At 40.5% G+C, this 15,720-nt stretch overlaps 1 protein-coding gene across 2 annotated transcripts in view; it reads right to left on the bottom strand.

The window, feature by feature from the left end:
• The window catches only part of MEGF9 (multiple EGF like domains 9), an 82,275-nt gene extending 66,818 nt beyond the window's left edge, over positions 1–15,457 (bottom strand). For both annotated transcript variants that reach the window (XM_060101930.1, XM_060101932.1), the window contains exon 1: positions 14,740–15,457. In XM_060101930.1, coding sequence (XP_059957913.1) covers positions 14,740–15,325 — 586 coding nt within the window. In that variant the 5' untranslated portion in view covers positions 15,326–15,457. The remainder of the gene's footprint in view (positions 1–14,739) is intronic.
• Positions 15,458–15,720: the final 263 nt, after the last annotated feature.

The following is a 15,720-nucleotide window of genomic DNA, read 5'->3' as shown; positions in this document are numbered from 1 at the left end:
ATGGAGAGGATTAGCGGTAGTGAAGAATTAAAAAGATTGTGAGTAGCATTCCAATAAGTAAATGGGTATTCAAAATATAAAAATGAAAAGAACAGCTAATATTTAGAAGGCCTACTTATGCCAGGCAGTCTAAGTACTTCACATATGTTATCATTTAATCCTTGTAATAACCCTGTGAGGTAGATGCTATTATTATGCCCATTTTACAGATGAGGAAATTGAGACACATCCCAAGGTCACACAATAAGTAAGTGGTAGAAAAATTATTCAAACCTGGCTCCAGAGCTGATAGTTACCACATAACAATAATTCTTCAGTTCGCTTGAACAAAAGTTCTCTTTCAGCTTGACATAATTATGCTTGTGTCCCTCCAAAAAGCTAACCTCTAAAAGCTACAGAACTCTGGTCTACATATAGTACATCTCTGCCACTCCACTACCCGTGTATAAATCATTCCACAATTATGGGTCTTCATTTCTTCAAAATGAAATGCTACCACCCTAGGTTATTAAACTTTTTAAAACAGCATACAAGACAGTTTGCCTAAAAGCCTTTTCTTCCCAGAATAGACTGCATCTATCAAGACATAGTTGGTTATACAAAAGGAGACAAAAAAGATTTCATGTCAAGCAGGTATGGTACTTTAGGCCATTTTTGTGGCTAGTGACTATGGTGGTAGGTCTGGGAAAGAATTCCTAACTGCCCTTTTCTGGTTATGCTTCTGGATAGGAGCAAGAGGTAACTAGAGATGAACAAGGCAGTTTCTGGCTTCATACTATATGTGGTCTAGTTGTAAATTATGATAGAGTGCTTTGAATCTGCCATTCACATTCAAAGGATTTTCTGACAGCACCATTCCCAGAAATAAAGAATGTACTATTTAGGAATATTCATTTATTCTATAAACACTTGCTGAGGTCCCAGCATATGTTAGTAATTAATCTAGGTGCTGGGGAGACAGTGGTTTAAAAAAAAAAAAAAACAGAAAGAAAGACAAATACAAACATCCCTGCCCTTGTGGAACTTACATTCTAGTGGTGGTGGGCAAGGAGGATTTATGCCTCAATTCAGTTCAGCTTTTTATTGAGTACTTCCTATGTGCTGAATGCTGAACACTATCCTAGGTAGGCAGATGTTAGACAGTACAAACATCAGTAAGACAGCCTATGAGCTACTTGAGAGTAGGTTACAGAGGAGTCAGTTACATTAACAAGTAATACTTAAAACAAGAATCCTTAAAAAGCAAGTAATCAAAAAATATGTACAGTAATATTAGAATGTATAAGGTAAAACAGTATGGGAGGCTGCATGGATGATGTTTCTCAAGGACAAATAAGTTTCTCAGGTAAAAGAAAGGGATATGGTAGACATATGTCATTCTTTTTGGCATCCTGCTAATTCCTTCGTATACTGGGAAATTCTCCATCTTTTAAGGCTTGCTATCCCACCACAAAGGTTCACAATGCCAGATTATTGTTTTCCCTGCCTCCCCTACATCCAGGGCACGAGCAAGTGATTGAGGCCCCAGTAAGCACAAGCACCCTCACCTGGCTTGTAATTAGAAACTAATGATCCTAAGGAATGAGCATGAGGCCCTTCTCTGGTGGCAGAGGGGGTGATGGCTGCAGTATGACAAGTGGCAATAGTACTTGCTATTGCATCCAGTACCCAGTGTTAGGAATGTTGATGGTGCAAAACTAGAGCATCTAATGCTCAGTGGTGATGGCGGTGGCATATTCAGTGCACCTCTCTGTGTATGACTGGGCCTTATCTCTAGCTCCATGTCCTGAACTTGGTTCCCCTGGAGATTCTGTGAACTCTTTAACAATCTTTTAGTAAAGTCCATTTCTGATTACATCAACAAGCATTCATTTCTGTTTTAAGGCCTGTATTAAAACTGAAGAGAAGCGCATTCCAGGCTGAGGGAGGAGCAGAAGCAAAGTAAACGAGAGGCCAGTTAGCTTAGTGATTAAGAGAGGAGCCTCTCAGGCTAGAGAGATCTAAATGTGAATCAAGGTTCTACATTTTACTAGCTGTGAGACCTAATTCAATGTATTTAAACTCTCAAACCTCAACTCCTGCTTAGTAAAATGGAGATAATAATACATATTTATTATAGGTTTTTTGAGAATTAAACAAGGTGATGATAATTCATTTAAAGCTCTTAGTATCTCACACAGAGTAAAACCTCCACAGATAATTGTTTTATTAGTAATATTTATGATGTAATAACCATGATATTTGGGGGTAAATACAAGCAATCTGATTCTGTTGGAGTTTAAAGCACAAGGAGAGGGGTGGTAAGAAATGAGGGCGGAGACAGATTACAGAGAAGTTTTAAATCACATTGGGAAACTTGAGCCTTACGCACTGGGGTCACTCATGGTGAACACATAGGAGAATTATCTTAAGTATAAATATTGTATTAAATTATTAACTAGGAGACTGATGTGACCAGGTTTTGCGCTATATGTGTATTCTCCACAGCTATAGTTATATAGTTGCACTTGACCACGGTACTTGTGCACTTGCAGGATGTCATAATATATTATACATTGTTACTGTTGAGTCCTGATGCCATACAAACTGAAGCTATTTGATTCTAAATCAAATCCTCCAACATTGTGTATATCATCTGTCAATATGTTTGCAACTGGATCAGAAGAGGTTGGTTCTATACTTGAAATAATAGCTTCTCCTTGTCCGATATGAGAGACAAGTAGCCCTTCAGTGAGGAGGGAAGTTTATAAAATGGGGACGGGGAATGCATCCTCGGGTGACTGGCAGAAGTATGAATCACATTTGCAAGTCTGAGATTCTTCAATGACTTTTGTATAATCAAATATCACCTGCCACTTTTTACAACATGTTGTTTTGCACCAGCATCTTCATCTAGAGTCCATATTAAGTTAAAGATGAAAGGTTTCATTGTCAAGTCAAGAACAATCAATACTATCATTTTGCAGTGTGTGGTATTTCTTGCCAAATGCTAATAAGCATCACATTGTCTCTGTTAGCCCCGATCCTTCTGGCGCTGAGTAGACAATCTCATAGTTACTGTTCGGTTATGCTTTACATTTACATGTAGTCTACCTGCTTACCCTCATCTAATTTCTACCATTATCTCCTCTCCCTACCTGCACTCCACACCCATATCTACCTCTGAGAAACACTCTTTGATCTAATTTTGATTTTCACAGCAGCTACTGAAATCAAAGCTGAGTCAAAACTGTGTAATTCAGAACAAGCGCTGAGAAGGACAATGTATGGGCTTGCTGGTGGAGGCTCTGGGAGGCTAGGGAAGGCAACAAAAATGGAACCCAAAATGTGCTCTGTAACCACTGAATGCTTCATTTCATTTTCTGCTACTCCCATCTGCTTTGGCAATGCAGCACAGTTTAGTCAAAAGAAAAAAAAAAGCAAAACACAGACTTTTAAGTCAGCCAGAGCTGGGTTTGAATTCTAGGTCAACACTCAAGAACCCTATTAGGTTGGTACTATTATACTCATGTTACTGACAACAGTATAGAAGCCCAGGGAGATTACGTGACTTGCCCTGTGTCTGTGCATGTAACAGGTCTCATTTTATAGTCAGAGAAACTAAGTCACAGAGCCATTAAAAAAAAAATGTGCTCCGGAACTTACAAAGTGAATGAAAAGAAAGACTGGAATTTATTTCTTCTGACTGCTATTCCACTGATTAGCTGGACCATTCAGCCCTGCCTTTGTGGACAAGTTGAAGCAACAAACTAACTTAAAAACTAAAACCAGTTGAACAGGATAGGTTTGTAGGCAATACACCAACAATTCAGTATAATAATAAATACCCAACAGCTAGCTTGCTTTGTGGTTTTGGTACACTCTATAACCATTCATTCACCCACACATCAAGGGATGGTGGGGTTACCTTGTTAAAGCAGTTCATATAGAACAGGTAATCAAAACACGCTGTAGTGTTATAAGGAATATGAAGTCAAATGAGAAATCTACAGCAAAAAAAGCCCAAAGTCTTCCTCTAATCAAGCCTCAATAGATATAAAACAGGATAAATACGTTGGAATACGAAGCATTCCATCTTTTCCCTCATTATTACCGTTAACCCTTCCCAAACTGCCATTTCATCCCTATAAACAGCAGAGAGGACTGAAGAGAACCTAAAAGCTACTCGGTTCATGCAATTTCCTTCAGAGGAGACAACTTTCCCTAGAATATGTTTAGAGGAATTTCACTTTTAAAGACCATTTCCAAAATTAAAAGGAACGAGAGAATACGATGTTCTCCTTACAATTAACAGTGTTACTCCTAACCTCTTCTTTTTGCTCACATACATCAAATACAAACTAAACAATAAAAATCTAATAAGATCCCTGGTGATACGCCAGTTTCTAGGAAGCATGCAAGACTGAAACAAAAGTTTCCAAAATCAGTTATCTAAAGAGTGTAAAATTTACTAAACAAAGGTTATTTAACGTTCTCCAGCCAGGTTGAAAACATTCCTACCCCTTATCATTTTCCCTGTGACTAGGCAGAATACATTCCTTTTTCCAACTGAATATATTTCCCCTTCCCTCAGACCTTAGCTGTCTCCCTGGCAAGGATATCATATAGAACAGCTGTTGTATTACCAGTATTAAAGCAATCCCATCTGATCTAATTGCAAAACATATGGATAGACTGAAACCAAACCTTGGGGAGCTCTGTATCTTTAAAGGACGAGATAACCAAAGACCATCTATTAGTAAAGGCTGTGAACAATGTCATGAATTCAAATTCTGCACAATTTAAACAAGATTTATTTCAAAAAGCTACTTTAATTAACTTTTAAGTTCATGCTTTAAATTCCCTAGACAGGGCCTCCCCGGCAGTACAGTGGTTGAGAGTCCGCCTGCCGATGCAGGGGACATGGGTTCGTGCCCCGGTCCGGGAAGATCCCACATGCCGCGGAGCGGCTGGGCCCGTGAGCCATGGCCGCTGAGGCTGCGTGTCCGGAGCCTGTGCTCCGCAACGGGAGAGGCCACAACAGTGAGAGGCCCGCGTACCGCAAAAAAAAAAAAAAAAAAAAATTCCCTAGACAGAATGAAATGGATAAAGAATCAGCTCTGTTTTCAGCCTCTGCTAAGATCTCAGTTAAACCTTCCCTAAAGGTACCAAATCTTAGATGTGTCTTCACTACCCTGATTTGTCAGGTGTCAGGAACAGTTTCCTTTCTTGGGTATTGTCTTCAGCAAATCTCCTTTCTTCAGAACCACAACTCACTGAGACTAAGCAAATATCTCTGATGCAGATCAAAACTGGTGAATCAATCGCAGAAATTAGAAAGTGGCCCAGGGTAATATCGCCTGAGTTGGTCTCATATAAGTGGAGGCTTATCAAGCTTATCATAACTTTTTATTCATTTTTTCACACTATACATTTATATTTATGACTGTAAAATTAAAATTGGATACATTCATTGAAAAAAAAACTTGGAAAATACAAAGAAACACAGAGAAGGAAATTAAAAAGACCCATAATCCCATTACTTAGCTTTAGCCACTTAATATTTTGGTGTATTTCTCTCCCTCTATGTATACTGCTACTTAACATAATGTAAGCATTTTAATAGATGCATAATAGTTCAGAGATTACCATAATTTCTTTATCATAGAATTTTAGAGTAGAAAAATTCCTATTTCAAATATCTCTACTGAAAAAAACAAACCCAATATATAAACCAGATGAGAGTGGAGCTGATTGAAGTGTGGGCGGTGATGCGGGGGTGTGAGGTGAAGGTGGGGGTGGAGGGCCCAGAAGTAGACCCACTTGGCCTCCTGAGTCCCTATACTGGCTCCCAAACACATCTAAGGAACCCTGGCTTCCCAAATAATACAGTTTAGAAACAACAAATCTAGCCTCTCTCATTTTACAGATGAAATTACTTGCCCAAGATTACAGAACCAGTAAGAGAACTGTGAAAGACCTTAGGGTCCCATGTCTTACATACAAGGGCTCTGCTTTTCCAACTTTAGCTACTTTTTCTACAAAAGGCATCAGATGTACATCTGTATATTGCTGTTCTTCCTTTAAGAAAAATAGAAGGGACAAAGTTATGTAACAACAAATGAATAATTAATGTAATTTGCTAGATCTCAAAGAACTCCACTTGCCTAAGTAGGTTCTCATACTATTCCTATGAGTAATGGAGAAAAGGAGAAAAGTTCATTTCTCAACTAAGGAAAAGGCCATGAGATTACATTATTTTCCTCAAGAATACACTACACATCTAGTGTAGCTACAAACCACTCCTTCTTCTTCACTCATTCAATCCTTAAATTTTTATTCAGAATCTATTTTGGGCTGGACGCTGGGGATACAATTGTGAACAGAACAAACAGAAGTCCCTGCCCTCATGGACTTCGTAAGCCTGACAGTTTGAGCAAGCTGCTTTCTCTTTCTGAATCTCAGTATTTGCCACCCATAAAGTAAGGATAATAATATTTAACTACTGCTTTGTCTAAGAATTAAATAACATGATGTAAGTAAAAAAAAAAATCCTGGTAGGTAACTAGGCATATAATAGGTGCTCAGTTAACATTAATTACCTTTCCTCCCAGAGTGTTAAATATTAGATTGGTAATGAGAGGTGAAAGAGTACCAAGTTCCTTTGCTACTCACACTGATTTGAGGCAACAGAACAAGTATGTTAAAATAATTCCAAACAGATTCCTACACTAGGAAAGAAGTAAGTAATATTTCCATCTGAAGAAATGAAATTTACATGAGTTCTCCCAGTCAAGTTCTGTAGTTTGCGTTGCTACCTCCATCACCATTTACTTTCAATTACTGGGCTCTTTCCATAACATTCAGCCCCATATAGTACTTAGGAAATAAAATATAAAGTAAACAATCCTCTTCCCCAAATGCTATTTTTCCATCCCGTAAATATGGACAGTTAAACCAGTCAAAGATTTACATTCAACAAAATAAACTTAAAGGACAACAGTTTGGGACTTCCCTGGTGGCACAGTGGTTAAGTATCTGCCTGCCAATGCGGGGGACACAGATTTGATCCCTGGCCGGGGAAGATCACACATGCCGCGGAGCAACTAAGCCCGTGAGCCACAACTACTAAGCCTGCGCTCTAGAACCCGTGAGCCACAACTACTGAGCCCACGTGCCACAACTACAGAAGCCCGCGGGCCTAGAGCCCATGCTCCGCAACAAGAGAAGCCACCGCAATGAGAAGCCTGTGCCCAGCGAAGAGTAGCCCCCACTGGTGGCAACTAGAGAAAGCCCATGCACAGCAACGAAGACCCAACGCAGACAAAAAAATAAATAAATAAAATAAAAAGGAAAAGAAAAGACACCAGTTTGATTTCTTTTTTTTGGCCACACCATGCGGCTTGTGGGATCTTAGTTCCCCAAGACAACAGTTTGAAATACAAAATACCAAATGTGAAACCCACCAAAAACCTATAAAGTTTTCGTCTATATTCACCAACATAAGTACCAACAGAGGTCAGAATCTGAGGTTTTACTGACTCATATAATACCCAGAAATCTATAAAATATGGATGCCAAAGTCTCAGAGATTCTAAAAGCACCTTGTAAACCATAAAGCACTGCATACCTGTTAATTATTAGAAGCACTCTGTTCACTATTAACTTTAATTAGATTTCTACAGGGGAAATTCTATCATTCAAAAGATCAAATATTTGCTTCTCAACCAAATTAAACCTCTTATATTGCTGTTTAGCCCAAATACACCTACCCAACAAAAACAGCTCATATTATTCATAAATAGAAAAAGAAATCTGCTACTTGTTCAAAGTACTGGATTTTTTTTTTTTGGAGGCAGATAACTTCTGTTATGACAGGTTTTTTTTTTCTGTATTTTCCTCAGGAGAAGGAAAAAAAACAAAAACAAAAACTGGACAATAAAGAATATCCAGAACAAAAAGAAAATCTTTTCTTTCATTTTTTTCTAAAAGAAAGAATTAACACCATATCCTGAATATTGTATAAACTATGACATTTTCTTATCAAGTGGGCTTAATAATCTAAGTTAAACAGACTTTAAAAACAAATTCATAGGGAAAAAGTCAAAGTCACAAAGAAAGACAGGTTTTGTTCTGAGTGCAAAGTGTTCAACCCTGTGCACCCTGTTACCAGAACGTCTTCAAGGACCTTTTGTTCCCCTGGAAAGACTTCTTGGAAGAATTAGGCTTTGAGGAGGCATTGAAGGAGGACAAATGGGAAATTGTTAAGTTGAGAGGATAATTTGGTTCCTTAAAGAACATGAAAGAATGGATGGGTCCCAGAATAAGAGACAGGAGTAAGAAGAACATACAGAGGAGCTTAAAGTGAAAAAAAAAATGAGCAAGAAGAACAGAAGATTTTATTTTAAGGAAGAAAAAGTAATAGGGAAAGATTTTTCAGACGGTAATACTTATCTGTGGAACAGTGGCATTATTAGAGGGATTATTCTGACACACATTTATCACATGTACTTAAAAAGACACAGTTAAAAAGAGCTGAGTAAACCTTCACTGTGATTCAAACACATATGTATCCAGACATAATCTTTATCTTTTTCATGACAATTTTTAAAATATCTCCCTTCAAAGTTACCAGTGCAGTTAGGGTAGCTGTTTCTAGTGAAAAACAGATAAACCAAAACGCATACTTGAAAAAAAGAATAAGTGACCAAGAAGAGATACCTATAAAATAATCTCAACATTAGTATTAAAGATGTTTATATTATATCTAAAGAAAACAAACAAAAATAAAGATCAAGGCAAAAAGCATGAATTAAAGCTATTTTTAACTAAAAATATCACCTAACACTGTCTTTCAGCCAAACAGATCTTATATTTCTATTCTCTTCTGATCTATTAAGTGCCCTAGAGCAGTAATCTCTCTACCCATAATCTACCCATCAGTAAAAACAGCACCATGATACTTTTCTTCTATTCTTTTTATAAGGGTGCCAAGATGTCTGGAAGTTAATATATACATGCTTAGAAATGCTGAGATGAAAAGTAATGCTCACTTTAATTTTATGGATCTTTATAAAAAATCAAGATAAAAAGACCTAGTTAGATTATTTCAATGTGTAAATTTTCAACTAGCCAGAAGGCTTCCTGGGGACATAATTCAGTAGATTTGAAACTAATGCTTTAGAGTTTAACTGTGCTGTTCCAGAAACTAATCAGACTAAGGAATTTCTGCAGAAAGCTAGGCACTCAGGCCAGGAATAAGATATAGTGAATTTGAGACGTCCCTGGGCCTAGCCCTAAAAAGACTACAGACAATCCTCCCTATCGCAGACCATATTAGAACCTAATCAAAGGAAGAGTTAGAGCTATAATTGTACAACATTGTAAAACAGAAATTTTGAGGAGGTGACTAAAGAGCACACAAGAGAATGAAGAGAGTAAATGCCAAAGAACAGGTGAAAAATTTTCAGACTAGTATCCAAGGGCAAATATTTTTAGCAAAATGGTTTCCTTCTCTTATCCTCTATGTAACTATTTCTTTAAATGCCAATAATATGGATTCTGGAACCACAAAGGCTGGGTTTGAATCCAGGCTCCACCATAGCTAGGCTTCTCTGAGTCTCAGTTTCCTTATCTATAAAATGAAGATAGTAATAGTACCTAACTCGATTATACCTAAATGTTGTGAGGATTAAGTAAGGTAACGTATGTAAGGCACTTAAAACAGTACCTGTAGCATAGTAAGTACTATATGTGCTTGCAATTACTATTACAGTGGTCCACAGTCCCTCAGACCTGATGTAAATACCAGAAGATCCAAAAAACCAAAAATTTTTCTGTTATTCATTTGGCAGCAAAACCTGACCTGAACAAATGCAAGGCTATTTATAGCTTTTAAAAAAACCCACTCAGTGTGAATATACATGCATTTTGCTGCGAGTATCTTCATGTGTTTGATTACAGGATGCTGCCCTAGACTTCACTGGGGTGTATTTATTAACTTCCTAAAATCTGAAAAATTCTAAATTCTGAAACACACCCAGCCCCACAGGTTTTTGATAAAAGATGATGAACATACATTATCTTTGAAGCCTGAACAATTTCTATTTCCTTAAAATGAATGGTATCTTCTTAAATAACCATAAGCAAATGACACCCTGAACCTAGCTGTACAGAATTTTAGGATGAAGAAAACATTTCCCAGTACAGGCAGGAGGGCCCTGAATTCCCAGAATGCTCCTTTCAAATAAAATCCGTTCACAATATTTTATTTACATGCCATAGTAGTCAGAGCTTTCAAACTCTAAATTCTAGGACTTGCTTGAAAAAAAGCCTATTCTCTTAAATTAGATCACAAATAAATGATTAAGGCTCATTTCGGGGGCATTCATGTGCCCTGAATCATGTGTACCAAATCATCACAGAACTTTACAGCTGGAAGAGACCCTTGAGAACTAATCTAAATCATTATTCCTTCCCTTCCAAACTGTTTCATCATCCATAAATGTACTCTCCCCTATGAGGTAAGAACAACCTGCCCTAACTTGTCCTTAGAATCTGTCTATAGGAACACCCTGTAGGTGAATGTGAATAAACTGGGTGGGGTACATTGACAGACTCGGGATCCAAAATGATGGGTTGAATCTAACACAATAAATCCTTACATGCTTGGCAAATGTCTCCGTTTACACTTAAGAAAATAACAAGAGTTTCCAAGTCCAGAATGAAGAAAGACTCATCGACTCCGTGTCTTTAAAAGAAGAAAAAGAAGACTTAACTATCTTAATGGACTCAATGAGTCAACTACATAATGTGGCTGCTAAAAAAGCTACTGTGATTAGGAACTAACTACGTCAACAGTAGTACAGCATCCAGAAAGAACAAGGTAACCACCTTCTCTACTATGAGCTGGTTAGAGCACATCTGGAGCAATACGTTCAGCTCTGTGCTCAACACTCCAGGAGAGTCACAGAAAAACTGAAAAAGTCCAGAAGAGGGGTAACCAGGATAGTAAGGGAATCTGAAACCATTTCACATTAACAGTTGAGGGAGCTGAAGTTATTTAGTCCAGACTCAGAGGGAACATGATCACTGTCTGCAGATCCCTGAAGAACTGTCATGGCCCAGAGAGAGCTGACTTGTTCTGTATGGCCCCAAACGGCAGAGCCAGAACCAGCTGGTGTTAACCACAGTGAGAAATATTTCAGCTAAGTCCACGGAAGTGTTTCTAGCAATGTAGAGCCACATTAGGACGCAGTGGCTTCTAAAGTCGTATCTAGCCCTGAAGGTCCATAATTTTAAAAATCAAACATTTGTCATCTCTTCGGCCTCTTACTGTTGATAACTATTATTCTCTAGTACAACAGCTTCTGCCTTCATCCTTCTTAAAATGTTCTACCCAGCCAACCAATCAGTCAAATGTTTTGCCAGGTCTGTGGGAGGAAAATGCTTGCTTGCTGGGCAATTAGTTTCAGTTTGCAGATCAGTGTCCCTACAAACAAAAGACAGCCCTAATTGAGGGGCAGGCAAGAGCTCTGAGCTAGACCTCCTTGAAAGAAATTCTTATTAATTCAAAGAGCAGCTAGAAGACCCATCCAAACACGTAATATATTATCTACGGTGTTCAGTCCTTACAGGAACATTAAAATAAAACACCCTGTACCCGTCTTCCCAAATGCCAGAGAATCCAACTTTGCCAACCTAACTAGGTCTCTCAAATTCAGTTAGAAGTTTTCCTTCTGTCAAAGAGATGCGTTTACTGTTTGAAGTAGACTAGAACCCATGCTCAGATAGAAAGGCCATACTCGATCACATTACTGTAAAGCTAAAATTGCCCATCAGTAGGCCCATAGAGGCAGTTCAACTTCTGAGAACTAGACACGGGCAATCCATAGTGAATTCACAGAAAACTACAAGCTATGAAAAATTTAAAACGCAGGAGAGCTACAAAAATTGGACATCCTTCTAAAACTTCTGTTGCTCAAAGACCACCACAGACATAGATATATGGTAGTCCATGGAAGTTACTAAAAGCCTTGAACAGCTCAGATGGCAAATATTACTCAATCCAGCTTTACTTCTCTTGAAACTGATTTGGAGTCTACAAAACTCCAGCCAAAGTATTAGAGAATATAACATATACGTGATGGACTGACCAAGAACACATTCTTCCCTGTGCTTTTTAAAGTGAAGCCCAGAAGCAATCTAAGTGTCCATAAACAAGGGATTGGTTAAATAAGTTATGGTATACACTTACAACGAAAAATGCAACTGCTGAAAAGAATAAGGTAGACCTTAGGTACTGACATGAAAAAAACAGTCCATGATACATAGTTAAGTGGATACAGCAAGTCGCAAAACTCTACGACTTGCTATAACCATATATAATTAATATATGTAACATACACAATTAATATATAATTATTTCATTTTGAGTTTTTAAAACCTATTTTTAAAAACCCTGTGTTTATGTTCATATATGCCTAGAAAAATGTCTGAGAAAAGATCAAACTGCTAACAGTAGTGACCTTTAGGAACTGACTGGAACTGGGAGGCAGTAAAGGAGTGACTTTCACTCTTTCCTTTGTAGACTTCTGGTTCTTTGTAAGTTTTGCAAGTAAAGGTCACCTTTGCGGACAAATGCCGTATGAGTTCCCCTGTATGAGGAACCTGGAGTAGGCAAATTCACTGAGACAGGAAGTAGAATGGTTGTTGCCAGGAATTAGGGCGATGGGGTTGGGAAGTTATTGTTTAATGAATACAGAGTTTAAGTTGGGGAAGATAAAAAAGTCCCGAAGATGGATGGTAGTGATGGCTGTACAATTTGAATGTACTTAATACCACTAAACTGTACACTTAAAAATGGTTAAAATGGCAAATTTTATGTTATGTATATTTTATCACAATGAAAAAGCAACTTAAAAAGGAAAAAGTTACCTTTGTGATTTAAAAATAACAATACAAAAATTATTAAGGCAAAATAACATCAATTACACAGACATTATATACTAACCATTCAAAATAAGCAATCTTCCTACATAAAACTATGGTGTGCTTCAAACTTCGGAAAATCTAATTCATCCTTTTCTACTATATTTTACTAAAACAAATAAAAATCACCACAAGTCTCTACTAGGTTTCTCAAATGCTTTCTATCCCACAAAAAAAAAAAAAGAAGAAGAAGAAGACCTAGTCATAAGGAGAGCTAACACACACACCCACAGTGCTTGTTTACTCTGCACGGGGAACGGTTATTCTAAGCTTTATAAATGTACTAAATTATTTAATTTTCACAACCATCCTATGAGCTAAACACTATTATTATCTTCATTTCTCAGATGAAGAGAGGTTAAGCGACCCGCCCAAGATTACACAGTTAATAAAGGGCAGAACTAGGATTCAAACCTAAGAATGGACTCCAGAGTCCATACTCTCAACCTCTATGCTTCCTGCCTCTCAGTAATATATCAGTCTCTCTATAGGAAGGCCAAAAAGGGTTACAGTCAAAATCCAGCTAGTTAGTACAGCCCTTGAAGCTGGAAGAAATACAAACTTGGCTTTTTATGGGTGAATAATCTGCATTCCTTCTTATGTCAATGCCAAGCTCAAATCCAAGATGTGACTGTATTAAGGCTCATAATCATGTGGGAAAACTCTCTACAAATTCAATTATAGTCCAAAGTCCATACCTGACTCCACAGTAAATCACTGAGCCTAAGAATTAGGTCAGAGATCCATTAATAAAAATACAGCTAGACAAAATGGTTTGGACAAATCAAACCCCAACTCAAAGCAAAGGAATTCAGAAACTCTTGACTAACATCTTGACAAGGTACGTTTTATTTGTTTAGTTCCAGGCCCACTTTAGATCTCAAGGGGGAAAGAACAGAAGTTGTCTCTAACTTTGCTTGAAGACTTCAATCAGCAGGAAGAAGAGCTTTCTACGAGGACTCATGACAGAAATTGGCTTTTATTAGCATCAGCAAAACTGAACATTCCCCTTAAGGGGGAAAAAGCCGGCATCCCTGCTTAAAATGTGTATTTGTCCAAATATATTGACCTTGTAATTGAAGAAGGGGGAAAAAATGGTGCAAGGAAGGGATTTAACCTAATTTATAAATGTGCTCAACCTAGATACACACCTGCCCCAAATGACCTACTGAATCTATTTATTTGCAGGGAAAACATGGATTACAATGTCTTTTTTTTTTGGCCTCAAGTGGTCTGTACTACTGTTTGTAAACAAAATCCTCTCAATATCTTTTCCACCTGTCACATGCACATCTGATATTTATATAAACAAGGAGAAATGAACAAGGAAAGTGGAGCTGTAGGAGGAATCCCTTAGACTCAGTTTTTGACCAGTTGGCTTCAGAAGGTACTGGGCTGGCTTTCAAACTTCCCCAAATCACCCAGGCGGAGAGGCAAGGTGAGCGAACCGAACGCAAAAGTTTGCGCCCATTCAGCCTGACAAAGGCCAGAGAGCCCTGTTTGGAAGGACGTGCGATGCCTTTCCACGCAGCAGCCGCCCCCCTCCCGAGGAAGCACAGCCCAAGGGGGGGACAAAAGACTTTCCAGATTGGGGGCTGGGGGGCAGGCTAGCTGGAGCTTGGACCTCCCCTTGAGAGTCTAAATCTGGGGAACCTTTGGGGCAAGAAATGATCCATTCCAGCCAAGAGCCCAACGCTAGAGGCCAGGGCTGGGGAAAGGCACTGGCAGCCGCTGGGAGGGTCCGGCGGGCGAGGAAGCGCTGAGACTCACCTGGGGGAGGCGGCGAGGGGGCCTCGGTGGCAGGTGGGGTGGGCGGGACGCTGCTGCTGCTGCCGCCGCCGGGGAGAATGGAGGTCGGAATCGGGGGAGTGGTGGGCGCCGGCACCGTGGTCGCTACTGGGGTGGTCGGCGCTGGGCCAGTGGTCGTCGAGATGGTGGTCGGCGCGGGTCTGGTCGTCGCCCGAGCGGTGGTCCGAGTACGTTCCACCGCAGTAGGTGTGATCGGCGAGGAGCCGAGCGGCGCCCGAAAGGTGGTCGGAGCGGGTCCGGCACTGGCCCGAGAAGGGGTGGTTGCCAGGGGCTGGGCTGAAGAGGACAGGGCTCGGTGGACGGTAGCGCGCGGGGGTCCGGTCCTCTGGGCCTGGGTCGTGGGAGCCATGGCATTAGAGAAAGGGTGACTGGGCTCGCCCCCCAGCCCCGGGCCCGGCGACGCGTCCACCTGCCCCACGGCCCCGCCGCCACCGGTGACATTCCCCGCTGAGGTTGCTGAGGCGGCGGCGGCGGCGGCGGCGCACAACAGGGCGAGGCCGCCCAGGCTCGGCAGGCTCCTCATGGCGCGCTCGGCTTCGCCATTCATTCATTCAGTCAGTCGGTCGGTCAGTCATCTTCTCCTCCCTGCACTCGGACCAGGGAAGCCGCCGCAGCCGCCACCGCCACCGGGCGCACCATCGCCACCTCCCTCTGACAGGCGGCCGGCCCCGCGGGCGGGCCCCAGCGCGGAGGGAGCGACCGGGCCGTGCGAGGACAGCCCGCCCTCCCCGATTGGCAGCCTGACCCGACCAATGGGAGGCCAGGCTAACTCACGTGACCCACCCGCTTCCCGGCCTCTTTGTGGCCCCGCGGGCCAATCAGAGGACGTCAAGGAGAGGGGGCGGTGCTAAGGCGGGAAGAGGGTGGTGCGAGCACAGCACCAGCCGGTCCGGCTAACGGCAGACACGGCTTTGTCTGCCCAAGGAGTGGGGCGCGGGCCTC

The sequence above is a fragment of the Mesoplodon densirostris genome, chromosome 6 (assembly GCF_025265405.1).
Source record: "Mesoplodon densirostris isolate mMesDen1 chromosome 6, mMesDen1 primary haplotype, whole genome shotgun sequence".
Taxonomy (NCBI): Eukaryota; Metazoa; Chordata; class Mammalia; order Artiodactyla; family Ziphiidae; genus Mesoplodon; species Mesoplodon densirostris.
The sequence above is the reverse complement of the archived record's forward strand: the minus strand, read 5'-3'. Positions and strand labels throughout refer to the sequence as shown.